The sequence below is a fragment of the Rhipicephalus microplus genome, chromosome X (assembly GCF_043290135.1).
Source record: "Rhipicephalus microplus isolate Deutch F79 chromosome X, USDA_Rmic, whole genome shotgun sequence".
In the NCBI taxonomy this organism is placed as follows: Eukaryota; Metazoa; Arthropoda; class Arachnida; order Ixodida; family Ixodidae; genus Rhipicephalus; species Rhipicephalus microplus.
Genome location: NC_134710.1, coordinates 225913715 through 225941312, shown reverse-complemented (window position 1 = coordinate 225941312; position 27598 = coordinate 225913715). Strand labels below are relative to the sequence as shown.

Below are 27598 nucleotides of genomic sequence, written 5' to 3'. Positions count from 1 at the left end.
AAAGTTCGTTTCGAGCTACATGTATCTTCACTTAGGAGCTATTTGAATGCTTCGGTAGTCCCGAAAGGTTTACAGATAAGATTTAAACCTGCTACTTCCAAACTTTTGGCCTCTAACAAAGCCAAATGGCAAGAAGTGTTAAGTAAAGCGTCCTTAGATCTCATACACATTATTATTCACCATTACAAATCTTGCACGCAAAACCTTCAGCATAGAGAAGCTCGCCTGTTAAATAAGCTAGGACAGCACGAGTATGAATGTTTAATTGCCTATGAAGAACGTAAGAGGAACACGTTGAACACAACTAAACAGAAGTAGTTTCTACATGGTGGTTTAGGTACGCACGAGCGCGAATTTGAGCCGACCAAACGCACCGCAATAGATTCTAATGATTTGAAAGACCAGTCCTCTTAAATCGATAACAGCGTTGTAAACCTTTCAAAAATAGTTCTTTCGAATGAACAAGTGGTTGCTTTGTAAAGGGGCCTCAACTTTTGCCCCGCTTCAGGTGGCTTCAATGAGTTTCAACTTCTGAAGGATCTACACAATTTTTCCTGTAATTTGCGCCTCGGAGAATACTATCATGACCGCCGAAGCCCGAACGAAACCTGACCTGCACTACCGACATATAGACAATGGACACCTCCACCACATCGCGACAGATGCCTAGATATTTACATAAACGCTGTACAATGGGACATTTCGGCTGCCTGTAAGAAAACCGTGCCTTACCGTCACAATTTGTCTGAAAAAGAGAAGGTTGCTCTCGCAGAATTGTCGACAAATCATGACATTGTCATTAAACAAGTCGATAAAGGGAGGGCTATTGCAATCTCAACGCGGTTGATTATATAAACAAGGCCGACAGGCAACTTTCAGACGCCTTCTTTTAGAAAGCTTTGCCCTCCGATCCTAGCAGCGAATTTAAATCTAAGCTTAAGAACGAACTTACGACTCTACTAGAACATGGTAAATTGAACGAAAAGACAGTCCGCTCTTTGGTACCACTCATTCTCATAGCGGGAAGATTTTACATGCTTCCTGAAATTCACAAGCTGAAAAATCCCGGCCGCCCCATCATTTCTGGAATTGGCACCGTCACCGAAAATTTATCTCGCTACGTCCCCTGAGTTGCTCAACAATGCTATGTCATCGGCGAAACGCAGGTTACTAAGGTACTCTCCATTAACTCTTATCCCTAACTGTTCCCATCCTAGGTTTCTGAAAACCTCCTGTAAGCACGCGGTAAATAGCATTGGGGAGATTGTGTCCCCCTGCCTTACACCCTTCTTGATTGGCATTCTGTTGCTTTCTTTATGAAGCACTATGGTAGCAGTTGATACCCTGTAGATTTCTTCCAGGATGTTTATATATACTTCATCGACGCCCTGATTCCGCAGTGTCTGCATGACGGCTGATATTTCTACTGAATCAAACGCCTTCTCGTAATCTATGAAGGCTATGTATAATGGTTGGTTATATTCTGAGCATTTCTCTATTACCTGATTGATAGTATGAATGTGGCCGATTGTTGAGTAGCCTAATCGAAATCCCGCTTGTTCCTTTGGTTGATTGAATTCTAATGTTTTCTTTACTCTATTAGCAATTACCTTTGTAAATAGCTTGTATACGATGGAAAGCAAGCTAATCGGCCTGTAATTCTTCAAGTCCTTGTCATCTGCTTTCTTATGTAATAAGATGATGTTAGCGTTCTTCCAAGACTCTGGTACTCTTTCCGGTAGGAGACACCTCGTAAACAGTGTGGCTAGTTTTTCTAACACAATCTGTCCTCCATCTTTCTGCAGATCTGATGTTACCTGATTCTCACCAGCAGCTTTGCCTCTTTGCATACTCTCCAAAGCTTTTCTGATTTCTTCTATCATTACTGGATGGGTGCCATCTGGGTTACTGCTAGTTCTTATAGTGTGTGTGTGCGTGTGTGTGTGTGTGTGTGTGTGTGTGAGTGTGTATATATATATATATAAAAACAAGTGTTACCTAATACCTAAAGGCTCGTTTTTCTATGTTTTGACACAATATTAATGAGACCTAACAGACAATAATGCCAAGGAATGTATAATGGAAGTTGTTAGAACCAATGTAATGTAAATAAAGAAAAGTGGGTGAAAAAATAACTTGCCGTGAGCAGGAATCGAACCTACGACCTTCGAATAACGCGTTCGATGCTCTAACCACTGAGCTATCACGGCGGCTGTCCGTCCAGCCACTTTGGTGGGTATTATATGTGAATTTAAACGTGGGTGTCAGTCAGCGCCATCTGTAGCTAAAGCGGCGAGTGTGAAACACCCTTTTATGAGCCTATTTGGCGTCACGTGGCACGTGAACTTATTACGAGCGGGCAGCTAACCAATAGCCCTTCGTATACAACTTAACGGCACCAATTCTGCCAGTACGAGACCCTCGTTAATGAATAAAGGAAGAAAGTGTATACTGCCTAAGGGCTCGTTTGTGTGTGTGTGTGTGTGTGTGTGTGTGTATAATAGCTTTTTTATATATATAATATAATAGTATTTTGGTGGCTCACTTTTTGCCTTATTGGAATGGAAGCAATAACCTGGTGAATGGAAGTAATGGGGGGGGGGGGGGTAGTATATTCATTTAACCGTGAAGAGAAACATCATGAGAGTGCTGATTTTTTCTGAATAGCTGTTTTCACAGCTTAACACTCGTTTACTGCAGTGATACCACCTTTTTAAAGGGGGTTACATGCGGATTTGTATGCACCTATTTTTTATTTTGAATAATATATATTCAAATTGCAGCTAATTTAAATACTGTAATAATGATTCTAATATTGGAAGTGTTTGAATATTTGGACGAACCCTCTGAAAATATTTGCCTATGTTCATGTGGGCCTGTGTATACATATGACAATTAGTGTCGGTCACTGCATTGCGGTCTGTATTATTATGAATTATAGCTTCGTGTGTCGTTCTTTCTAGGTCTATGCTGCAAGGTTTTCTCTAGATGGACTATGGTACAGATGTAAAATTGTACAAAAAGTCGATGACAACAAGGTAAGTCTTGGTTACATTGTGTAATAGAGGATCCAATTTGAAGATCGACCGTAAAGCTACTTTGCAGGAATTATGTGCTTCACCTGCTTTATTAGCAAGTTACATTGATGTCTGATTGATTTTTTCATGTTTGCTGTTAAAGGTAAACTGCACTGTAACGCACCTGAAGGACGGCTGAAGGGGGTCTAAAGTTACTTTATTATGTCCATTATGTCGTTGTACCCATTATTGCCCTTTATTATATGTGCATAGGAGAGCGCTTTGTGGCCTGTAAGGGTCATGTATGCTAGGAAATGTTTTTCACTGTGAAGAAAAAAGTGGCAATCTACGGCATTGGCATTGTCGGACCTTTCACATGGCTTGAGAGCCTTTATAAAAATGGCATTTTGTTACATTGCGACAATTATTCACTTCGATTTTACGCTCTGCTTGTGCGCATTGCAGTGAAACCAGCAAGACAGTGATGTTGAAGAGGAGTAGACCACAGAAATGTTTTTCAGGAGTAAAGTACATATAGTGTTGCTGATCTCAGCCCACTATGACACGTGTGAGGCGTAGGCCAACGAACCTCGTCACGCCAGCATGGTTTTGCTAGCTTGTGACCTTCAGGGTCACTCCACTGCCGGTGGGATCTCAGAGGCTACACTTAACGTTCAGTAGCGTGTGTGGGTAGATGTAGAGAGAGAAGCAATGCGCTAGCCATTTTAAATGCAAGCTATCAATCGCTCATCATTGTATTTATTTCTTATTTCATTTTCACTAAGCAACCCACTGCATGGTTGATTTATGACTTGAAGGCCATGCTTTGAGCAGACCTAGCTGCTGCAATCCTTGAGGCCACGTCCAACCACACGTAGCTGTGCCAGCTTTCGCGAAAGAGTTTTGAGGGACAGTGTAGGGGACTGACTGCGCTAGTATGTAAGGAAGCGTGTGGTGAGAGTAATTAGTGAGGGCAACTTTTGCATATGTGGCCATGCACAACAGCATGCAGCAGTATTGTTCGGAAGTTGGAGGTTGGATCTGCTGTGCCTAGTTGCCGCGGAGCATCACGGAAAGTGGTGCAGTAAAAGCTCCTTCATTTAGATTTCACGGGAGGGGAAGTAACGTCTGAATGAACCAAATGCCACGTTATCTTTATTATTAAGTAAACAATGAAAATGTATCTATTAAATAAATTTTTTCTTTACTTGATAAATACATAAATGCAAAGCTTACTGTATTTACTTCCATCATTTGTGCACCCCTAATATTTGTCTAGTTTCAGTAAAAAATACCGTATTTACTCGTGTAATGAACGCACTCACATAATAAACACGCCCCCAACTTTAGTCGTTGAAATTTGAATTTTTTGCTCTTGCGTAATAAACACACTCCCACATTTGTCCGCTGCAGTCCAGCAAACAGACATGTGGCACCTCCTTGACTGTTGGATCTCTTCCGTTTTTCATTATGCCAAACCACCTCGGCTTGCTCCCTTCTACCCCTTGGTCGGTGCCACGTGCCGTTATGTTTTTATTTCTATCTGTGCGTGGCATTTCCTTTGTTTTATTTATTAATGTTCTACTGCGGGGTTCACACGTACAGCGCAAGAGTAGAGACATCGCAGCTGACAAGCACACGGCAAGCGAAGGTTGCGAAACTGCCCGCGCCAACCAACTGTCGCTTCCTGCAGATATGAAACTTTGAGGCCCAACCACATGCATGCAATATTTTAATGACAATGGCAGGATTTTCTGTCTTTATGGTTTTCGCGAAGGGCCGTTCATTGCTGTCGCTTCACGAGTTCTTGGAAAACCAGAAAAAATCTCTTGTCGCCCAAAAATGAGCATGACGATATCCACAACACAGTAGCACCCCGATCTTCGTTTCGGTCACAATTAACTCTTTATGCTTGTTATCCCCGCATGCTTCACGAAATACGGCAGTGGCCGTATTTTGTTATCGACGATTTGTTTTGATGCTTCGGTGGCAGTTTGCTACAATGTCATTTGACATACTTGCCAAGTTTTAAAATTTTATCGTAAAGTGCCAGATTTTCAGCACATTTTTACGAGTATCGTAATGACAACTATATTTTTACGATTTTTCATGTTTCGGGTCGAAAAGTTCGCAAACTAAACGCGCTGCTTCAGACAGACAACTGCACCAGCTAAATCTGACCTTTTCTTTGCGTGGTTATGCAGGCAACACTGTATTGTCTTATATCCAGAGTCAAAGCCAAAGCCAAAAGGCATAGACTTCGCGGATGGCGGAAATGTGCTCGACTTTCTTTGTTACCATGCGTGCTGCGGGAGGTTCCTTGCACATGTTTTTGCGTAACGGTAGCGTGTGGTTCAGTCCTAGCAGCTCATGAGATGTCTGAGAAGAAATACTTTCAAGTTTTTATTCCCAGCTATTCGACTGACTTTCCATTTATTAAGAGGTCACATAAAGGTGAGCGGTACGCATTTTGTGGTTTGTGCTGCTGTGATGTGAACATTTCGCACGCTGGTCGCCGGGATATTCTGCTACATGTGAATACGAAGAAACACAAAGACTCAGTGAAACTTGTGGACTCTAGCAAAAAACTTGGAGGGTACTTCAGCAAAGCGTATCTTGATACTAAAACTCGAGCGGAGTGCCTTTTTGCTGCGTTCCTGATTGAACACAACGTGCCGTTCACGGCTGCTGATCACGCTGAAAACCTTTTTCGAAAAATGTTTCCGGACTCAAAGGAAGCTTAGAACTACGCCTGCGCCCGTACGAAGGAAATGGCCAACAAAGCTATCCACGAAGTGATAAGTCACTTGCAGCATGCTCCGTTCTCGGTCGCCACAGACGGGAGCAATGACGCCGGCAACGATGCAAAACTGTATCCAATCGTGGTGACGTTCTGTGATAGTACTGTTCGCACTGCCTTGCTCGCGATGCCTGCCCTCGAAGGTAACTCCACGGGACGAAACATCGGTGCGCTTGTTGTGGACACGGTAACGAGCAAAAACAAAAAGATACCGCTCCAGAACTGCATCGGCATGGCGTGTGATAACGCGCCAGTCATGATTGGATTGAAAAATGGAGTGGCTGCTGTGCTGAAAGAAAGCCATGAGAACATTGCCATCATGGGCTGCTGTTGCCATTTGATCAATCGGGCGGAACAGAAAGGCTCGGCATGCCTTCCACTGAATGTGGATGAGGTGCTGGTCGACATTTTCTGCTACCTCGAGAAAAGCTCAAAAAGGAAGGACAAGCTGAAGGCTTTTCAGTCTCTTCACAATGTAGAGGCCAAAAAAATTTTAAAGCATGTGAGCACCAGGTGGCTCTCTCTCGGAAGGAGCCTGAAACGGCTTGTGGACCAGTGTCAGCCACTGCTTAGTTTCTTCCATAGTGAAGTAAGGCCCTCCGGGCAGGTTTCCAAGTTTTCCAGCAAGCCATGTAACCTTCACACTGACCTTCAGAAGCATGCAAAGGAAGCGGAGAGCAGTCATCAAAGCAAAAGAGCAAGACTGGACATGAATGTCCCCGTGTCAGATACAGCTCCCAAGCAAACCCAAAACCGTCCAGGAAAGGTCCTAAACCGAGAAGAAAGGCTATTCATGTTTCTTTCATCAGATGCAAATAGAGCATATTGTAACTTCTTGCTGTCTGTAATCCCAGACTATGAAAAGGTCAACGTGTTCCTGCAGTCTGGAGCCCCTCAAGTGCACTTGCTGCGTGAAGTGCTTAATAACTTGCTAAGAGAGATCATGTTGCGTTTTGTAAAACATTCAATGATCAAAAAAGCTGATGTGTTGGCTGATGTTGGCTACAAATCTTCCGTCAGCCAACGAGATAATGAAGATATTGTAATTGGTAGTCGGACCACACAGACCTTGGAAGGCCTAAAAAAAGAAGCAAGGGAAGAGTTTTTTACACATATAAGAAGGTTCTTCATTGCAGCAACCGAGTACATGATCCTGAAATTTCCACTGAAGTGTGAGCTGCTGAAAAGTGCAGAAGTAGCAAGGCTTGCGTCCATTGAACACGCCAGGTTTTCTGACGTCAAGTACTTAATCAACCGCTTCCCAGTGCTGCTTCCACTTCAAGAGGGGCAAGATGTGAATTCTGCTCTGGATGACATTCAGGCAGAGTTCACGCGTCTTCAGTTGGAAGAATTACTCGCTGAAGTACCTAAGGAGCAGCAGATTGATGAGCAATGGCGGGCGGTGTCAAGTTTACGAGAAGTGGATGGCAGCTTTAAGCATGCCATACTTTCAAAGTTTATGTTGGGGGTCCTAACACTTCCGCATAGTAATGCGGAGTGTGAAAGAATTTTCAGCAAAGTGAAAAAGGCGCACGCCCAGTTCCGTGCCTCCATGTCGAAAAAGACTGTGGAGCAGTTGCTTGTCGCTAGATGTGCCCAGTCACACTCAGAAAAGTGCGACGAACAGGTCTTTGACAAAGACTTTCTGAGGAAGGCCAAAGCTGCCACGGCTTCTATGCTAGTCTATCCCTCCACTTCCGCGACTTGAGAACTTTTTGTGCTTCTTTTGTGAAATGTTTCTTTTGTATTACATTCATCTAAGCCAGTTTCAGGAAAATAAAGGGCTATTTTAGTATTTTTGTACTTGGTTTTAGTATTTTTTGTCATCTCCTGCAGTACTTTAGAACATTGGGGTTGGCACGTCTGCATTAATGATTTCCGCAACATGGCAGCCCTCTCGATTTTTTATTCGGTTGAAATTAGTTCGTCGTGCTTGTTATTCGCGCACGCTTCACCAAATACAAAATATAAGCTGCCCCTTCTACAGTCACTTGTCATGTGGACAGTGAGGTGACGGCTGTATCTTGTAATCGACAGTTTTGTTTTAATGCTTCGGTGGTGCTTTGCTACAATGTTGGTTACTTGTTACAATGTTAACTGCAGTGATTTCACTCGTGCGTCAAAGTGCACCAAATCAAATTGACTGCGCCATCCTGATAATATCTGCGGAAATTGTGCCAAACTGTGCCAAAGTCGGGTTTGGAAATGTTTATCACCGGCGATATCCATGCCAGCGCGTCAGAACATATGCACCTTTTTCTTGGGGCCACCAAAGTAACAATCACGTACCAAGAGTTATTAACAGCGATCGCGCGTGCGTCCTAGATAATCCATGATGCTATGTTTGGTGCCGACGCAACTTTTATCGTGCACATTCGCTTAAAGGTGAAATACGATCTCCGCAGGGGCTCGTGACGTCTAGTCCAATTGGTAGCGTGAAACTGTGGTGGCGATTTATCGGAGGACGTCGTCCGTTCCAGGAACACTGCTGATAGCTCGTTTGAAGAGTTGTGCAGCATGTAATGAACTGATTTTCACTAATAACTTCACACGTGCCGCCAGAATAGCTGTCACGTCTACTTCAGGACATCGCTAATTACCTGTGCTTTGCGTCCACAGAACACCTAAACGATGAGAACGCGTTGACACTTTTCCTCTAATATACTTTATTCCTGGATATTCATTCAAAAGAGTTTTGTCGTAATGCTTTCCTGCTGCACGTCCGCGTTTGTAATTGCTGTTATGGTAAAACTCCCAAAAGACCCTGCCCTTTCAAACTCGATATTGCTAAGGTTTGAATACAAAATTTTAGTGTGCTTTTTTTAAATGTTATCTAATTAAAGTATGCGTCGGGTCGGAGCAGCCGCTATTTGACTTTAATATGCGCAGCTTTCAGTAGTGGGGCTATGGCTGGCGGCTATGGTGTCTGAAGGACCACGGTGAAGTGGTTACACCATTTACACCTACGCCCCTCACTTTCCAGAGTTAGTGATGTACAGGCATCACATTCATTGCTTTTTTTTGGGGGGGGAGGTGGGGGGGGGGAAAGGCTGCCTTGTTTAAAAGGTGGAGTCCCTGACGTGCGCTGTATGTCGAGGCATAATGAGACTGCTCATAAACTTTTTGTGCTACTAACCTCTGCTTAGCGTTTCGCATAACTGACAGCACGAGAACCGCTTCAGCAACTGGAGTGATCATTGTCCCTTTAACCAGCATCCTTTTGACTTGCGCGATACCGGGTCCAAGAGATACAATTTTTTACTATCCCATAAGCTCGTAGCATTGAATGCAATACCAACGAATTGTATTTTGATACCAAATAATAAGGCTTGACGTCATCCGTGAGGTGCACTAGCGGCAGGGTCTCCGTTTTGGAGGTCTGCACACTCGGGCCGTTCCACACGCTTCCCGCTCCGCACGTGGCGGGACCCCTGCCGCCCGCAAGCGGAGAGCAAAATGGCGGCCCGGTGCCAAAATGCAACACAAGTGCTAGCAGCATGAGCTTTGCATGAGCGGCTCTGATGTGCACTCTGGTTGGATGATATGACGACTGTTGAGGCTGGCAACCATTTGGCGGAGCTTCAGTTTTCGAGGTCGGCAACCATCACTAACAGCAGACGACACTGATATGTTCTTGAATGCGTTGGTTCAAGCCACCGCGTTTATCATGAAATTGAGGCTATTGCATTTTCACGACACGTTTTTCGTCCGCAAGTGTTCCGTCGCCGTAGTTTTAGCCCAAAGCTAAAAATATTGGGCTTGCCGGCCGTTCTGAATCGTCCTAGATACCGGTGATATAAATCAATAAAATGATGCCTATTTGTCGCTCAGTTGAGTTTTTGGTCGCACATTGCTACTAGGGAGTTGATAATCATTCGAGGATGCGAAAATCTTGACATGAGTAAATTTTATGTTGGGGCACCTTTAATGTGTAGCAGCATTTCTTATTTGGGCAGTAATACGAATATGCATTATAGTTACACAAGCTTAATGGTGTACTGCTGCGAGTGAAACCGAAATTCTTCAAAACTGCTCCAAAACAGCATTTTCTTTCTCTAAAAGTTTTATTAGCCAATTTAGGATCCAAGGTTATAAACTGGCTGAATCACTACTGAAAATTGAATTCGTACAAGATAAGTATATGGTTGTAAATGATCGTACATGATTGAGAGTCCTTCAGCCTATAGTCAACATGAAATAAGCTGAAGATGATACTTTATACAACCCTTTGTTTGATGAATAATAGGTTAGCTATTGATTAAGTCTTGTGTTTCAAAAACTTGCTGCATGAGGGCATAGCCGGTTTTTCCTTCTTTTGGTATGAAGTTGATATGGTAGTCACTTTCTTAATCATAGATTTACTGCTGTGTCAAGTGTGCAAGAGCTTCCTAGCTTCCTATTAATTAGTGTCTGTGATGTGTGTATGCAGAGCATCATTCATTACATGGACTACGGAAACTCGGAGGAAATTATGAATCAGTCGGGCTTTGTGTGCCTGATCGACGAACTTGCCCTCATGCCTCCGTTAGCCCTTCATTTTCGCTTGGATGGATTGGAAAGTCTAGAAAGAGATGACCCTGCCATTTATGACAAGGTATGTATGTGTGACATTGTATTGCTGAGTAACTGAGGGTATGAATTGCAACTGATGATAACAGAGTTAGACAAGGAGAGCAGAAAAGTAGGTCTTAAAATTAATCTGCAGAAAACGAAAGTAATGTGCAACAACCGCGGAAGAGAGCAGCGCTTCGAGATAGGTAATAGTGCACTTGAAGTTGTAAATAACTATGTCTACTTAGGACAGGTAATAACCGCGGAGCCGAAGTACAAGATTGAAGTAACTAGAATAAGAATGGGGTGGAGCACATTTGGCAAGCACTCTCAAATCATGACAGGTAGATTACCACTATTCCTCAAGAGGAGGGTATATAAGAGCTGTATCTTGCCGGTATTTAGCTACGGAGCAGAAACCTGGAGACTTGCAAACAGGGTTCAGCTTAAATTGAGGACGACGCAGCGAGCAATGGAAAGGAAAATGGTAGGTGTAACCTTAATAGACAAGAAGAGAGCAGAGTGGATTAGGGAATAAACCCAGGTTAAGGATATTATAGTTGAAGTCAAGAAGAGGCAATGGCCCCACCACAGTGGTCTAGTGGCTAAGATACTCGGCTGCTGACCCGCACGTCGCGGGATCAAATCCCGGCTGTGGCGGCTTCTGATGGAGGTGGAAATGTTGTAGGCCCGTGTACTCCGATTTGGGTGCACGTTAAAGAACCCCAGGTGGTCAAAATTTCCGGAGCCCTCCACTACAGCGTCTCTCATAATCAAATGGTGGTTTTGGGACGTTAAACCCCACAAATAAATGAATCAAAAAGAGAATATGGACATGGGCCGGGCATGTAGCACGTAGACAGGATAACCGCTGGTTGTTAGGTTAACTAATTGGATTCCCAGAGAAGAAAAGAGGGTTAGGGAGAGACAGAAGGTTAGGTGGGCAGATGAGATTAAGAAGTTCGTCGGTATAAATTGGCAGGCGCAAGCACAGGACCGAGTTCACAGAGGCCTTTGTCCTGCTGTGGACGTAGTCAGGCTGATGGTGGTGGTGGTGATGATGATGATGTATGTGTGGTAATTTCTTACCTTTCCATTTTGTATTCTTTAATTTTACAACATTACATTTAATTGTGGTCATTGAACCCTCCAGGTAGCATAAAGGGACACAAAAGGGAAAACAGAGTTTTCTTATATTAGTAAATTAGTCTTTTACGAAGCCAAAATCACCACACTGACCGTGAGAAGAAGCTCGGTAAGCAGAAATGGGAAGAAAAGGAAAATGTGAGTGATGCCGTTTCGAACCTCTGGCACCATTCGTCATGACGTCATAGATTTTTACAGCATAAGATATGTCATCTCTAATTGGTAAAAATTAAGTACATTGTCTTCTGAGGAGGTGGGGGACAGCATATGATGTTTCAAGAAACCTCACTGTGCCAGTGCCGCCAAAACACAAAAAATACACTTTGAAAATCATGACGCGTGAAAATTTTCGTGCACAAAGTTTATAAATCAGATGCCAAACTTAATTTTTTTTTCAATTCTTAAAGCGATGATGGTGAAATTGGGGACAGTAGAGTCGTAGAGTATAAAATGAAATTGATTGTTTCACTCTCATGTTCCTTTAATTTTGATTCTATTCAGTGGTGGTATCTATCCTGTCTACTCCTGCCATATTTTGATAAGCATGTGATGCACATCATCAAAAATGACCCAGATTTCTTTAATATGCATGGCACAGGCTTAAGTCGTAGTTTTAGCTTAGAAACTTTATAATATTTAAATAAAGTTCACATTTATAATGAAGTAATTTTTTACTTCTACTTATGTTGTAATGTAAAATAGAAAAATTGTTATTGTTGAAATTATGACTGTAAAATTTTTTTCATTGACTTCATAGTTCTATTTATCACTTTCTGTTGACATGGAACGTCAACAGAAAGGACGTCAGGACGTCAGGCGCGTGCAGCGTTTCAGCCGCCGGGGGTAGTCCTTCGCCGTCGCCCACGTCTATGTCGTCGCCATCATCGCTGGAATCGGCAGCCCCGCTCGTGGCCTCCTCAACATCTTCGACCGTGCACGCACCACAGGGGGCGAGATTGTCATCTGCCGTGCAAAAATCATCTTATGTGCACTGGACGTTGAGCTGTTCCCAGTCCTCAATTGTAGGATCTTCGGCTCTGGGGGCACCTCTTCTGGACTCCCGAAGAAGCCGCATTTGCAGAAGCAGTTCGCTATGGTAGTCGGAGTTACCCGATCCCATACCATAGCTATAAAACGGATGGCGTCCAAGAGGCTTATTCTCAGGTCACCTTCGTCCTTTCGGTCAATTTTTGCGAGTAGGCGACGCACAAGAAGGCTCTTAAAATGGTGCTTCACATTCTTAATAATCCCAGCGTCAAGGGGTTGCAGGTGGGTTGTCGCGTTTGCGTGTTAAAAGACGAGTTTGACGTTCTGAAGCGTTACTTGCCTCGGGTGGGCGGCGCACTGGTCAAGAAAAAGAAGAATCTTCCAATTCTTACAAGCCATCCTCCTGTCAAGGAGTGACACAAACTCTTCAAACAACGCTGCCGTCATCCACGCCTTTTTGTTTGCCCGGTAGACGCACGGCAAATGACTCTCGCGCTTGAAGCACCGGGGCTTCTTTTGGAACTTTCAGACTATGGTCAGCTTAAGCTTTTCTAATCCGTCGGCGTTACAGCACAAGAGCACAGTAATACGCTCTTTGCTTCTTTTTTCCTCCTCTGCATGCTTCGCCTTTTAAACAGAGGCTCTTTTCGTGTTGCAGGTTAAAAAAGAGACCTGCTTCATCAGCATTAAAAACATCACGAGGATTATACTCTGCAATGAGTGACGGCAGCTTCGCTAACCAGTTGCTGACAACAGCCTCGTCAGCTTTTTTCGCTTCGCCGCAGACGCTTTTGTAAACGAGAGCGTGCCTAGCCTTAAAGCGCCGCAGCCACCCACCTGAGGCCTGAAATCCGTCGATATGCAGAGCAAGTGCAAACTCGTCGACTTTCTCCCGCAAAACTTTGCCATCGATATTTACGCCAGCTGCTGTTACTTCTTTAAACCAAGTCAGGAGAGTCTCTTCAGGTTTCACGTGCTGAGCAGTCTTCGCTTGCTTTGCGTTGACGTTGAACGAAAGCACGTTTTTCATTATGGTCTCTCGCTGTCCAACAACTGTGCTCAGTGTTGACGTTGCAAGGCCTAGCTCCTTAGCCAACTCCGTCCGCTTTCTCTTAGGATCCTCATCGACCTTTTGAAGGATGTCTAATTTCTCTTTAAAGGAGAGCGCTTTTCGCTTGCGAGACATAGCTCGTTGCGACTAGGCAAAATTGCGCAAACACAAAGAACGCGGCCCGAAGCACAGCACTGCAGCCACTCTGTCCAACGCCACGCAGAGAAAGAGGAAAAGCACAACAGCAACAAAAGCGTCACCGCTCCAAACACGTTGTTCCTTGCCCCGCGCAGTCCGTTGCGTCCGCGCTGCCGCACCCAAAAAAAAAGAGGGAGAAAGGAAATTGTGGCCAGCGCCATCTCTAAACCTAAACCGAAATCAAAGGGCGCAAGAGGTCTCTGAGGTCTCCGATATTGCGCATGGCACGCGCCGGTGTTGGAGGACGCCAGGCGCTGCTGGCAGGCACCGTTAGCTGTGGGGTCTCGGCGAGGCAAACGAACGCCTCGCCACGCCACGCTCTTGGAGTGATCGGACACAGCAGATGCGGTCGGTACAAAGCACACAACATACATACATTTATTAACTAATTTAGACGACCATATCGTCTGCCGAATGCTACATCAATTTTAATTAACACGCTACCATACAAACAACATAACGCATTGACACATTAAACACACAATAACATGATAAACACACACTAACACACCCAACACACTAACACATACCCAAGGCGGCGTCGCCAACGCCTGACTTTCCACCTGGGACCCCGGCGCGAGGCCCGCGGTGCCGAGCACAGGGAACCCACGCTACAGACAACCGTCCGCGGCAGCCGCCACGTGCACAAGAGGCTAGCTCAACTCTCGCCCACCACCAAGGCCTGCCTTCCGCCAGGGGCCACCGCCGGCGCTACCACTCTACCAACAGTGGTACTCAAAGCGAACACAACGCCATCTATCGCCCGGCGGTGGTCACCACCGAAACAAAGCCTTGGGGCGAGACACGTGCGCCACGCGGCGCAGACAACTTTACAGGGGGGGTGTCGGCACCCCCACATTCCCCCAACCTTAAATCAACCCATATCCCGAAATCAAAAATTAGCTACACAAGCTAAGCTTTAACAAAAACATGACATCGCATGACCATAATGTCCTTGCACCACGACACCGCTGCGGGTCGACACTGCTGCACTGTCCGGCTAGACTTCACCTCAGTACCGGCCCCGCAACAGCAACGTTGCCGTCGGCGCGACGATCTGTCGCTAGCGCCGACACGTCTTCCAGTTGCGACCAGCACTCGCGAGGGCGCCGGACTGCAGGCAGTTGCGCAGGTCCCAGGCATCTCCATCGCCCGACCTCACGACCGCATTCCTGGCCAGCGACGCTGACGATCTGCAGGACAGCCGGCCATGGATGACATCCCTCCCGCTGAATACATCAATAACAACAACAAAAAAGTTGGAAGAAAACAATCGAGCAGGTCCTCGGGAAGGGAGCCTCGAGCTTTTCGTCCACGTGGTACGGTGGTCAGTACTGCTAGCTAATACATCGGTGGCGGCCGAGACGCCCATCAAAATAAAACAAAAATCACTTTTCCTAACCCTTGCATCGCAAGATAAAAGAAAAGTGAGGGAAGCAGAGCGCAACACCTCAATGCCACGATCCACCTAGTTGTGCCACGTGCGACAGGCGGCTGCGCAGAGCCTTAGGCTTAATGAGTCGCTCGGCAACAACCGGCATCCTCCCAGCACCCAGCCTAGGCGCAGAAGAGGCAGCCGCAAGGAGATGTCCACTCTGTGAGGTGGCCCTATCGCTCGCCGCACATAGCAGCTTACCGAGCGATCGGCGTCCACCGCCCCGAGCGGTGTCACAACGCCTCGGCGTCGAGCCGCAATACCAGACAGCAACGACACCCGGCTCCCTGAGCCCAAAGATATAGAAGAAGCTATTTACAGAAAATCGGACCACCCACGAGGCTTCCGTACTCACTCGCTTCGGGCCTGGCCTACAAACCACGTGCTCTAGGCCTTGCTCACCTCAGGATGCGGACCGCATGGCTCTCGTCCTAATTCAACAACGTTTTTGAAAACTAACAACAAAAAAATAACACTTGCGAGCAAAAAAATAAATAAATAGAAAGTCAACCTGCCGACAAACTCAAACACGTTACAAAACCAATCTCCTCGCTTCTCAACAAAGCACACCACCGACGCTAGCAAAGAAGTCCCCCCTAGGCCTACTCTACTCTGGCTCTAACAAAATCCCTGTATTGAACCGCAAAAACTGTCGTCCGATACTCCAAGAGCTCCACGTCGGGCAGCCAAAGTGGGGTCTCCGCGAGGCGAACGTGCGCATCGCCACGCCACGCTCTTGGTGTGAACGGACATAGTTGACGTGGTCGGTACAAAGCACACAACATACATACATTTATTAACTAATTTAGACTAAGATATCGTCCGCCGAATGATACATCAATTTTGATTAACACGCTACCATACAAACAACATAACGCAATGACACACTAAACACACAATAACATGATAAACACATACTAACACACCCAACACACTAACATATACCCAAGGCGGCGTCGCCAATGCCTGACTTTGCACGTGGGACCCCAGCGCGAAGCCCGCAGTGCCGAGCACCGGGGACCCACGCTACAGACAACCGTTCGCGGCAGCCGCCACACGCAGAAGAGGCTCGCTCAACTCTCGCCCACCACCAAGGCCTGCCTTCCGCCAGGGACCACCGCCGGCGCTACCACTCTACCAACAGTGGTACTCAAAGCGAGCACAACGCCATCTATCGCCCGGTGGGGGTCACAACCAAAAACAAAGCCTTGGGGTGAGACACGTGCGCCACGCGGCGCAGACAACTTTACAGGGGGGGTGTCAGCACCCCCCACATTGCAAAATGCCAAACCGGCGGTGCAGCGCGCATTCCGGCGCGCGACTGAGCGCTGTTCTATTTCGCGGCCGTCAGTGGGGCGGCGTTCATTTGTATCAGACGACGCGGGCAGAAAATCGATTCGTAACAAACGTACTCTAGCACATTGTAAAGTAATGGGGCTCGGCAGGGACCACAGAAATATTCGTATTATCCGGAAATTCGTATTAGGCGTGATCGTGTCATCGAAATTCCACTGTATGTGGTTCACAGATCTTCTTGGAAGTTCTTTTTTGCCTGTGCGAAGGAGACAAGTTCTTGTTATTCCGTCTCACCCAGGCTTGAGTTTTTCAATCCAGCACATTTTCCAAAATGTTCTTGGAGCCTTGTCTTCAACCAACACCATGTCACCCTGTGAGAGTGGTTTTGCTTGCTGCGTCTTGGCTTTGGCCGTAGCTCCTATTTCCTTGATGTATTCTCGATGCCATCTTTTCCACCAAGCTCGCACAAGTTTGCATCTGCTTCGCTATGCATCTTCAATGTCACCGTTGTACATTCGTGTTTGTCCGTCTTGAAGCTGTCGCCGCCCACCCCATGATGTCTGCCGGCGTTAGTGGCATTGGCTCGTCAGGTACTCCATACACGTAAGTCGACAGTCGATTGATTGTTGAGTGCTCCTTCAACTTCTGCTACAATAGTGCGTAGCTCCTCTATCGAAGCTGTACTTTTCGATATTATCTTTCGCATCGATGTCTTCATGCTTCTTATGAGGTGCTCGTAAAATCCTCCCCACCACAGCGCGCACTCGGCTATCGTTTTCCACTGAATTTGTTGGCCACTGCAGTAATTCTTTAAGACCTCATTTTCGATTGTTTCGAGCATTCTGTTGATTTGCTTTCCAGCTTTTATAAATGTTTTGGCGTTGTCCGAGTAGATTACTGCTGGCATTCCCTGTCGAGCTGTAAATCGTCGGAATGCTTGTAGAAAACTTGACGATGACAAATCGTCGGTAACCTCCAAGTGTACTGCTCTCGTTACCGCGCAGGTGAATATCAATACATATTGCTTCACAATCTGGTACTTGTCCTTTGCGTAAAGAGGTCCTGTGAAGTCAACTCCTGTAACTTTGAAGGGCTCTGCTTCGGTGACTCTGTCTGCTGGGAGTGGAGGTATGTTATGAATCGCCGGTCTGGAGTTATGCCTTTTGCAGACGACACATCTGTTCACAACTCTTCTCACTGCTTTTCTACCCTGCAATATCCAGAACTTAGTTCGAAGTTGTGCTAGCGTCACTTGAACTCCTCTGTGTAATACCATTTTATGCACGTGACGTATTAGCAGTTCCATGAAATGCCCGTCCTTTTGAATTACTACAGACGAATCTTGTTATGTCCGGTGTTGTCGTCGGTTCATAGACGTACGCGTTGGTCGCGGTAGTCCAAAAAGCTCAGACAGCCTCGAACGGTTAAAAACAAGTTTATTCCTATTCGGATGGAGGCGGCGGCCGAACTGCCGGGGGAAACGACGGTGGCTCGTTTGCGCCGAGCGGGGGAAGGCGAGGAGTCAACATCTGGAAGTAGTTTCAGCAACCGGTCCTTCGCGGGTTCGGAGCTCGCTCGTGACACAGGGATGCTTGGAACACAACAAATCTCATTAATTCGGACACGCTTAATTCAAACTTCCGGTTAATTCGAACTCACGCTGAGGTCCAGTCAAAGCTACGTGTATTCCAATGGGTGAAAACGCCCACTAATTCGAACACGCAAGCACTTGCGACAGTCAATTCGAACATACTGTGCTTCAAAAATGCTCTCAGCACCCCGCCCAATCTCCCGGCGGCACCTGCGACACCTCAACGCTGCCCATGAAGAAAATGAAAAGGAAAGAAAAGGCTGCAGTGGCGTGTTTGCTCTCCCTGAAATGTGATCTGTGACGCGCCCGTGTCGGGCTTCTCCCTTTTCTGTCCTGCCACATAAAGACCCTTCTCCATGTAACGCTGTGCGCGAAGAGAGGAGGAGGAGAAGGAAGGGAAGAAATGAAAGGCAGGGAGGTCAACCAGACGCACGTCCGGTTTGCTACCCTGCACTGGGGGAAGGGGTGAGGGGATTAAAGAAGAAGAGAGAGAGAGAAGTGAAGGGCAACGTGTGTGTAGATATGACCTTGTCCATTGCACGCTTATAAGCGGTCGCGTAGTCCGGTCGTCTTTAGAAAACTTGGCAATGCCCGTGTCGCTTTGCTGGCCAGCGACGTGTAGAGCCATGAGCCAAGTATCTTCTCTTCGGAAAAAGGTCTACTGTCTAGTGTCTCTAACGTTTCGCGTAGCAAGTTGCGTTCGCTCGCAAAACGTTCACATGAACACAATAGATGTTCTATTGTCTCGTCAGTGTCGCACGATTCACATCGGGAGCTATCCGCCATTCCTATGCGAAAAGAGTACGCCTTTGTAAAAGCTACTCCTAACCACAGGTGGCACAGTAAAGTTGCATCCTGGCGGGAGAGGTCCGATAGAACTTTAAGCTTTCTCGATGGGTCCAATTTGTGTAGGCGGCGGTTCCTGACACTGGTGTCACTCAGCCAAGTTTCCGACATGGTGTTAGCGAACGAGTGAAGGCCCCTTGCAGCGTCGCGTGAAGAGAGAGAGTGAAAAAAAAAAGAAAGCTGTGGTTGGGTTGAATGAATGTGTGGTTGAAGGAAAGCAAAAAGACACTATCTTCTGCAGCCCTTGCCTGAGCACCGCTGTGCGCCTTGAGGGGGGTGGGGGGGGGGCACGCTTTTCCCTTTTCTGTCCCTGCCATGTAACCTTTCTCCTTTCTACGACGTGCCCCAAGAGGGCAAAAAAAAAAAAAAAAGAAGCTGTCGTGGAGTGTTGCTTTATCTCAAATGTCTGTCTGCTTCTCTCTGCGTGGAGACACTCTTCCTTTCTCCTCACTTGCTGGCCACATTGCTCTGCGGCTCCGCTACGCTTTTGTTGTTGTGGTCGTCTTTAGAGAGATTCGGCGCTGGACATTTCGGCGCGCAACTTCTCTTGCCAGGAGAATGCTGAAGCCGAAGTAGAAATGCTTTGCAAGCTGCGTGCGAAATCGATTGACTCGCTGCAAGGCAAACGTGTACAGACGCGCATCACCGATGACTTCATATAATGAGGGATGTGCTGTGATTTGTGAGTAAATGTAAGTCTTCTGAGACTTCCCCCTCGTGTGTTAGCTCAATGCACATGTACCACTGCATGGAGAGCCCCCCGTTTATTTAGATTTCGTTAATTTGAACTTCTTTTAATTCGAAAAATTTTCGGGCCGTTTCGAGTTCGAATTATCGAGATTCGACTGCATAACGTGCTTGTTGAATTCTTGGCTGCACTGAAATCGTCCTTTCTGTCTGATGATTCCATCGTCATCAAGGTAGACTTCGTGTCCATTAATTTCAAATGATTGAGTGTTTGAATAGGCCTCACTCTTTGTTTGTTTCAGTGATATTTGGGTTTGTCTTACCTAATAATTTTCTGCATTTTTTACCTCTTTTCCTGTCAATGGCCCTTTGTGATTTTCTCTTCTAGTGTTGTCTATGAATCTGAACATCCATTCTGTAACTCGTACAAGCCGTTCGTCTGATGAATACTTTTCGATTTCCAAGATTGGCTCAATTTCGGCTCCTCCCATGCATTGGTGACATTGTGTTTTATGCTGGTCTTCCACGTCTGTATTTGTTTCAATTATGCTTGCGGAGTTCTTTTCCAGTGATGTTATCCATTCAGGACCGTTCCACCATAAATTTGATGTTATCAATGCCTTTGCGCTTATTCCTCGTGTTAGTAGGTCAGTAGGGTTGTCGTCACTTTGAACGAATGACCAGCTTGCTTGAAGTGTTTTTTCTCTGATTTCTGCAATTCTGTTGGCAACAAACGAATCCCTTTTGCTTGTTTTCTTGATCCAGTGAAGCACAGTCATCGTATCCGTCCAGTAGTGTTATTTATTGAAATCTTTCGTTGAAGTGACCTTTGATGTAGTCGCATAATTTTGGCGCTACCATTGCTGCCATCAGTTCAAGTTGCGCCAATATCAGCTCTTTAATTGGAGCTACGCAGCTTTTTGCTGTTACCAGCCTTGATTCTTTGCTTCCATCGCGGTATACTGTTATTAGGTACGCTGCCGCTCCGTATGCTAATGGGCTCGCGTCGGCAAATACATGCAGCTTGTATGCTTGTACTGGTTGATTCTTGCTTGCGTAGCATCGTGTGATTTCTAGAACTCGAAAGTCCTCCGCTTCAGACATAAGGTTCTTCCATTTGTCGCATTCGTCTTTATGGAGCTGGTCATCCCACGTGACGTTTGTTTTCCACAGTCTCTGCGGTCCTATTTTCGTGCGTAGTGTGAACGGGGACAACAAACCGAGCGGGTCAGATATCTTCGCTGTGACTTGTAACATGGCCCTCTTTGTCAAGTATGTTGTATCTGTTAATACATCCCACTTTTGTTTCCATATCAAGCCCAGAAGCATTGTAAGTCCTCTAGATCGAATCTCTATGTGAGAATCGTCCCTTTCGTTTTCATCTATGATTTTGTTTAAATGCTCTTCATTGGATATCCATTTTCTCAAATTCATCGCTGCCTCTCTGAACACTTGCTTTGCCTTTTTATACAAATTGAGTGCTTCATCAAGCGTTGCTGCTCCCAGAATGACATCATCCACGTAGATCGCTTTCTGCAGTGTACGGGCTTCCACTTGTTTCAAATGGTGTTTAATTGTAGCTGCCAGTATAAACGTGCTTGGTCTTGTTCCGATCGTACTGCTGTTATGCGCCATGTTTGCACTTCATTAATTAACCTTCTCTCAGCGTTATGCTTCCACCACAGAAATCTCATTGCATCTCTCTCCTCTTCGTGTATAGAGATTTGTAGAAATGCCTTTCCAATATCTCCTACTAATGCCACCTTTTCTTTTCGGAAATTAATGAGCAGCGATAGCATGTCCTCATTCAAATTGGGTCCTGCCTCTAGTTTATCGTTTAAAGACATACCTTTTCGAAAACATGTTGAGGTGTCGAACACTACTCGAACCTTTGTTGTGGCTCGGTCCTCTCACATGGTCGCATGATGTCGCATGTAGTAACAAAGTGCATTTGGCTGTTCTGACGACTCTTGGACCTCCTCTGCGACTCCTTATCCCATATACTCTGATATAGCTTTGTTGTAGCGAGGCAGCACGTCTTCATACTTTTCTGCAGCCTTTTAGTCAGTTGCTGTAGTTTTTTTATTGTATTTTCCTTGTTGCTTTCCAAGTTTACGTCCTGTTTTTGTGGCAAGCTGACTTGATAGCATCCGTTTTGTTGTACAATCTTGCGCTCAAATTTTTCGACTATTTCATTTCCAGTGTTATCCAAACTATTTCTTGTGATCCCATACTCCGGGCTCCAAAACTTCTGTAGCTCTTGCTGGAGTTCTGTCTCCGCAGCTTCACCCTTCAGAACCATGACTGCTTGATCATGTGTTAGTTTTGTCTTGCTTTTATCTGACGGCCCTTGCAGTACCCATTCCAGTAAAGTTTCGACCAGTAAAGAATTCCCAATAATAGTCTGAGCCGATCAGTAGTTCTACAGAATTCGTGGCAGTTGTCTCGGTCCTGTGATCAGCCACTTGCATCTTTAGCTGTTTCATTTTCTTGCAAAGTTTCTGACTTGGAGTGGGTACACAACTGTGCGAGATAACGTTGACTTGTAATGCTTCAATCACTGTTGTCGTTTTTGTTTCTCGTGATCCGACAGTCACTTGCACCACGTTCATTAGTTTGACCTTTTCGTCTCCTCCAAATGAACCAATCGTCAGCCTTTCCTGTCGCAACACCTTCGCACCTATTTTTTTCGCTAATCCCGCTTCAATAAATGAACGTTGACTTCCGCTGTCTAATAGCAAACGGCAATGCCGGCTGCATGTTTCTCCTTCTACGCATGCTACAGCCGTCTGCAAAAGCACAAACTTATGCTTGATATTTTCAGTTGTGTGTAGCGTAGATGTCGTCGCTTCGACTTGCGCTGTTGAGACTAGCTCTGCCCTTGTTTTCTGCATCACAGTTCTACACACTGATGTGGCATGTCGTCCCTTGCATTGCTTGCATTTTACTTGGGCCTTGCAAATGTGTGCAGTGTGGTTTGGTCGCGTGCATCTGAAGCATGCTCTATTTTCGCTAAGCATAGCTTTCTTTTTATCCGTTGGAATGCTCCGACGACAGTTTTCTGTTGCGTGGGTTTTCTGCTTGCAGAATAAGCATATTCTGTCCGCTCACCTGTAGAAGCTTGAAGTTGTGTGCATCTGTGGGCCGTTCTCTGTTAGTTTGGCAGTTATCCTCTCTTGTTCACGTTGTGTTTCTTCACGAAAAGCCGTTCGCTCTCTTAAGAATAACTTAAGCCTGTTCTGCTTTTCCTCGCACGCTTTTGTTGTTGGGTTGCTTTGCTCACTGTTTTCTGAATCTGAGCTGTTTCTCATAGCCTCTTTTGACTTGAACTGCACTGGGAATTCTGGGGGAATCGCTCTATTTATTACCAGTAACAACATTGGCGCATAGCTCTCGGTTTCCACTTTTAGGGACTTGAGTGCCAATATATTAACTTGCACTCTCTGTACTAGGCTATTTAAGTCATCAGTATCTTGAGCAGACCTCACTTTCTCCAAACTTAAGAGCTCATTCATGTGCATCTTAATGGAATGTTCGCGATTGCCGAACGTTTTTTGCAGTATTTGATTGCGTCGTCATAATTTTCCTCTGCTGAGTACTGAAGTCCTTCAATAGCAGCCGTCGCTGTTCCGGTTAGTGATGCTAGTAAGTAATCAGTTATTTGCATTCTACACTTTATTTCAAACATTATGAACTATGAATGTTAAAAAATTACGGAAGTTCAGGGATGAAAATAGGGGGGGGGGGGGGGGCAAAAGGGTTAAGGTTTTCATTTTGTCATGTTACAGAGATGAAAGTATGCAACTTGCAAGATAACTAATTATATATTTGCAATCAGCATAAAAAGTTCCATAAACAGCTCAAGTTTTATTGCTCTAGGGTGAATATTAAAAAAAAGTGTTTTCGAGTAGCATCTCCCCTTAATCTGTGCCTACTTTGTAAGCAGCTGCTCCCGGTTAGCTCCATCATTAGTTTCCTGCTCGGCTGCGTTAATCAGTTGTGTGATTTGGAAGCGAAGCGCTTTCCTGTTCTTCGTTATCACTTCCTTGCTCATATTTAGGTGGTTAACAATGACACCTTACTTGTCAATCGTTCTCTGATGCTCCTACTCTCCACCGTGGTCTCATCGCTCGATTCAGGTCGATCCTCTGCTCCTCTGCCGTTTTGTGGCAGGTTGACCTTTCTTGCCTGCGAGGAGGTAGTATTAGTATCCTGGTCCACTGGACCATTATTAAGACGATCGAGACCTGGAAGTGCTTCTTGCCCCGCCGAGGTGGTCTAGTGGCTAAGGTACTCGGCTGCTGACCCGCAGGTCGCGGGATCGAATCTCGGCTGCGGCGGCTGCATTTTCGATGTAGGCGGAAATGTAGGCCCGTGTGCTCAGATTTGGGTGCACGTGAAAGAACCCCGGTGGTCGAAATTTCCGGAGCCCTCCACTACGGCGTCTCTCATAATCATATGGTGGTTTTGGGACGTTAAACCCCACAAATTAATCAATCAGGAAGTGCTTCGAAAGAATATGGTTTATTAGAAGAAGTGAAGTAGCACGCGCTCGCTCCAGGCAGCAGTTTTCTTTCTTCTTATTATATATTAACAATCCAAGATCCCCACTGGCAGTCTACGACATCCGCTGCTCGCGACCGTTAGTGGCTGAGTGTTGTCACCTTGGATATTTCTCCCTGAAGAGATGGTGCGCAAGTCTTTCCGCAAGTGCTGCATCAGCAATGCATTGGATGGAACAGAGGATGATGCACTCTATGACGTAACTAGTGAGAAACGGATGTCTGTCTCAAGTTTGGACGAGTCTGAGTGTCACCACTTACTGGCCTTCTGGTGTTTAACTACATAAGAAGAGTGTCAAAATAAAAAGAAACATCGCCACTGTGCAGCTGGTTGTGTTGCGTATTTGTCAAGGTAAAGGTGCGCCACGATACTTTTCGATTTTCATAAATTTCTTCAGAGATTCAAAAAGGAGGGGGGGGCGTCGACCTATATTCAATACGACCTTTATTCCGATTTTTACTGTGGCTTAAAGCTGCTCACAATTTGCAGTCGGCAATATTTGTAACTGCGACAGCGTTCATGAATTTGTGCCCCGCGATGAATGATTATTAGTGCTAATGAATGTTAATTATTCTCCAGCTGTGTTGAATGAAGCATGGGAACTGACTGAAAGGCATCAAGCTTGTTATATATATAAAAAAAGTCACAGCTTTGCCGCAAAGGCGAAGCAGTGAACGGGATAGCAACAAAGTGTAAGGTCACGCGCAGAATTGCAAGCAGATCGAAACGTGCCCCGCGTTTCTCACGCACAAATGACATACGAAATGTAATCATAGGTACAGATGTACGCAAATAAGTGCCTTAGTTGTTACTTCGCTGTGTCTGAAAAGTACGCCCTTTTTGCAAATGGAAGCTGTGCAACCATTGCAGTGGCATTTGTGCCCCCCATAACTATAACAGAATCATTCCAGTTAAGCTCACCGCCAGCCAAGACTTATGATCCTCCCCACCGGGAGATAAGGGCGCTCAGGAGACTGTCCACTCCCCTCCTCTCCGCGGGCCAAAGCGTAAGGGAGCACTAGAATAATCGTGCGCACTGAAGTGCGAGCGGGTTTGTCATGTGGTATTTTTTGTATTTTGTGGGCATTTGTAATTGGTAGAACAACACTATTACCTAACAGATATAAAGTTCAAAACTGTCTATTTGGACGTTTTGCAACCTATCTACAACTTTCTCATTGGAATTTTTTACCAGACCTAATTAAACATTATTCGAGAACACAAAAAATTGTCCAACTCCAGGCAACGGTGAGTAACATGCATTTGGCCGCGTCGTAAATACGTGCTCTGGCATATTTTTAAAATCTGGCTAATGTTACCTGGGACACCCTGTAGAACTCATTACATATTTGGAATCAGTGTAAAAGGCTATATATACAGCAAAAACTTCACTGCTCTGGGCTACAGAATAATGCAATGTTTCTTTTTTTTTTTTTTTTCGAATCTCATCCCCCCTTAATTCTGGCTTTATCAATGCACATGAAGTACTGTATATGTACAGCCGCAGCCAGGCCTGTGTAGAGCACGCAAGCAGCTGATTTTCGCACTCTGGAGCGAAACCTGGAGGCAGTATTGGGCCCCGACTTGGTCAGCCTAGGAACTAGGCTGAGCATGCTCTTGATAGACCACTTCAGAGCCAGAAACATAGCCAACGTTTCACCCCGCACAGCGAAAACGGGCTGCTCGCGCGCTCTACACAGACGTGGCCGTGGATGTACTTCATGTACATTGTGCATCTTTCTCTCTGAATTCTACAATATGTACTTTGTGCTTTTTCTTTTCTGCCAAATGAGTTAAAAAAAAAACATTCTGGTTCAGGCACGTAAAACCTCATAATTTCGGCATAGATGCATTTATATTTCACATGTACTTGTTGGGGCTGAAAATCATTTTCTCTCTCTACCACTCTATGCACCTGGCATTTTTTCAGGCACTTGTCTTTGTGGATGAGCTGCTCAGAGACAAGAATGTGAAGGTGGTAACAAGCACCAAAATTTCAAGGGAAACAACAAACATGGTAACAAGGTGCCACCTCCTCGATTCTGGTGTTGACGTCATCAATGAAGTGCTGAGTCAAGGCTACGCTAAGGTAAGCTGGATACCTTTGATGCATGCTATGTTTGATGCGTACCATATTTTCATGTGTGAAGGCTGTGCTCCTATATTTTGGGCAAGAATGTTTACAAATTACCTTGTTGAGGCCAGTGGGGATGGTATTTATGAAGATTTAGTCAAGAGCCTGCTTGATGAACTTGTAAAAAGAAAAGTGTTTCTTGGTGTATAAACGAAAGAAATTTTCTTGGTGTATAAACAAATTTTTTGATATCCTATACTGGTCATACAGCGATTGCGCTGCTGTGCCAACTATGCCAAAATGTCCGTTGCAGTGGCGTAGCATTTTGATTGAGGTGAAATGGTAGAAGCTTGTGTACTGTGCGATGTCGGTGCACGGAACACCAAGCAGCTGAAATTTCCACAGCCCTCCACTATGACGTCTTTATAATCATACCATGGTTCTGGGACATAAAACACCTGATGTTGTGCCCAAGTGCACCAAAGTGGATTAAGTGTGTCATTTTGATAGATCTAGTACTATGTAAATTGAGCCAAAGAACATCTGATGGGTTTGACGGTGTCTGTAACTTGTAATCGCACTGCCAGTGCGTCGGAACATGTGGAACTTGGTTTTGAGGCTACCAAAATCTCTGCAATGGATGAAGGATTATTCCGCAAACAAAGCAGTGCTGGTGCACTGCAATAATATACTATAGGTGAACCTTGGTTCTGTGTACGTCCTGATAGAGTACTCTTACCTGAAAGAGTACTCTTACCGCAATGACACGTTCAAGCACTCCTTTTTTCCACTTGCCATAAGGGAATGGAACTGTTTGGATTCCTCCATAACTAGTGCGAAATCGGTATCCGACTTTGCACTAAAATTAGACAATATGTTCTCTTAATGTGGCAATACTCGCATCACCAGAAGCATTGCGCCACCAGTGAAAGCGTATTAGTGGAGTGTACAAGTGTTAACTGGAGTGTTTGGAAGTTTGCTATTTGTTTTTTGCCTGTGTACCACTGCACTTCATGCAAAATTTCTCTTCTTATTGGTGATGGTTTCTTTGTCTTTGCAGATGTAAACAATTTGTATATTTTTCGCTCTTATACTTTGTGATTATTGTCATTTCACTACATTCCTGTTTCTGTTTTCTGCGCTGTTAATGTACCACCTGCATGTACAATCTGTATGCCCACCTGCTATGGTCTCGGAATGAGACTGGCAGTATCGAAAATAAATAAATAAATAATAAATAAATAAAGCCACGACGCTATGCTTGATGCAGAGACTGCTTCTTTTGTGCATAATTGGCTTACAGTCGGCAAGTGTTTAGATGTTTGAGGCAACCTACCATTGTTGACTAGGGATCTG

At 45.4% G+C, this 27598-nt stretch overlaps 1 protein-coding gene and 1 non-coding gene across 6 annotated transcripts in view; one reads left to right on the top strand and one right to left on the bottom strand.

Moving 5' to 3' along the window:
* Positions 1–27598, top strand: part of LOC119187516 (serine/threonine-protein kinase 31) — a 280654-nt gene that overhangs the window by 35491 nt on the left and 217565 nt on the right. For 4 of the 5 annotated variants that reach the window (XM_075878712.1, XM_075878711.1, XM_037435655.2 and 1 more), the window contains exons 6-8: positions 2964–3038; positions 10247–10411; positions 26099–26257. In XM_075878712.1, coding sequence (XP_075734827.1) covers positions 2964–3038; positions 10247–10411; positions 26099–26257 — 399 coding nt within the window. Of the gene's footprint in view, positions 1–2963; positions 3039–4992; positions 5472–10246; positions 10412–26098; positions 26258–27598 lie in introns of those variants that run through there. The other variant, XM_075878713.1, reaches the window with a different exon arrangement.
* On the bottom strand, positions 2138–2210 carry TRNAT-CGU (transfer RNA threonine (anticodon CGU)). The gene has a single exon. It is a non-coding gene; the product is annotated as a tRNA-Thr (tRNA).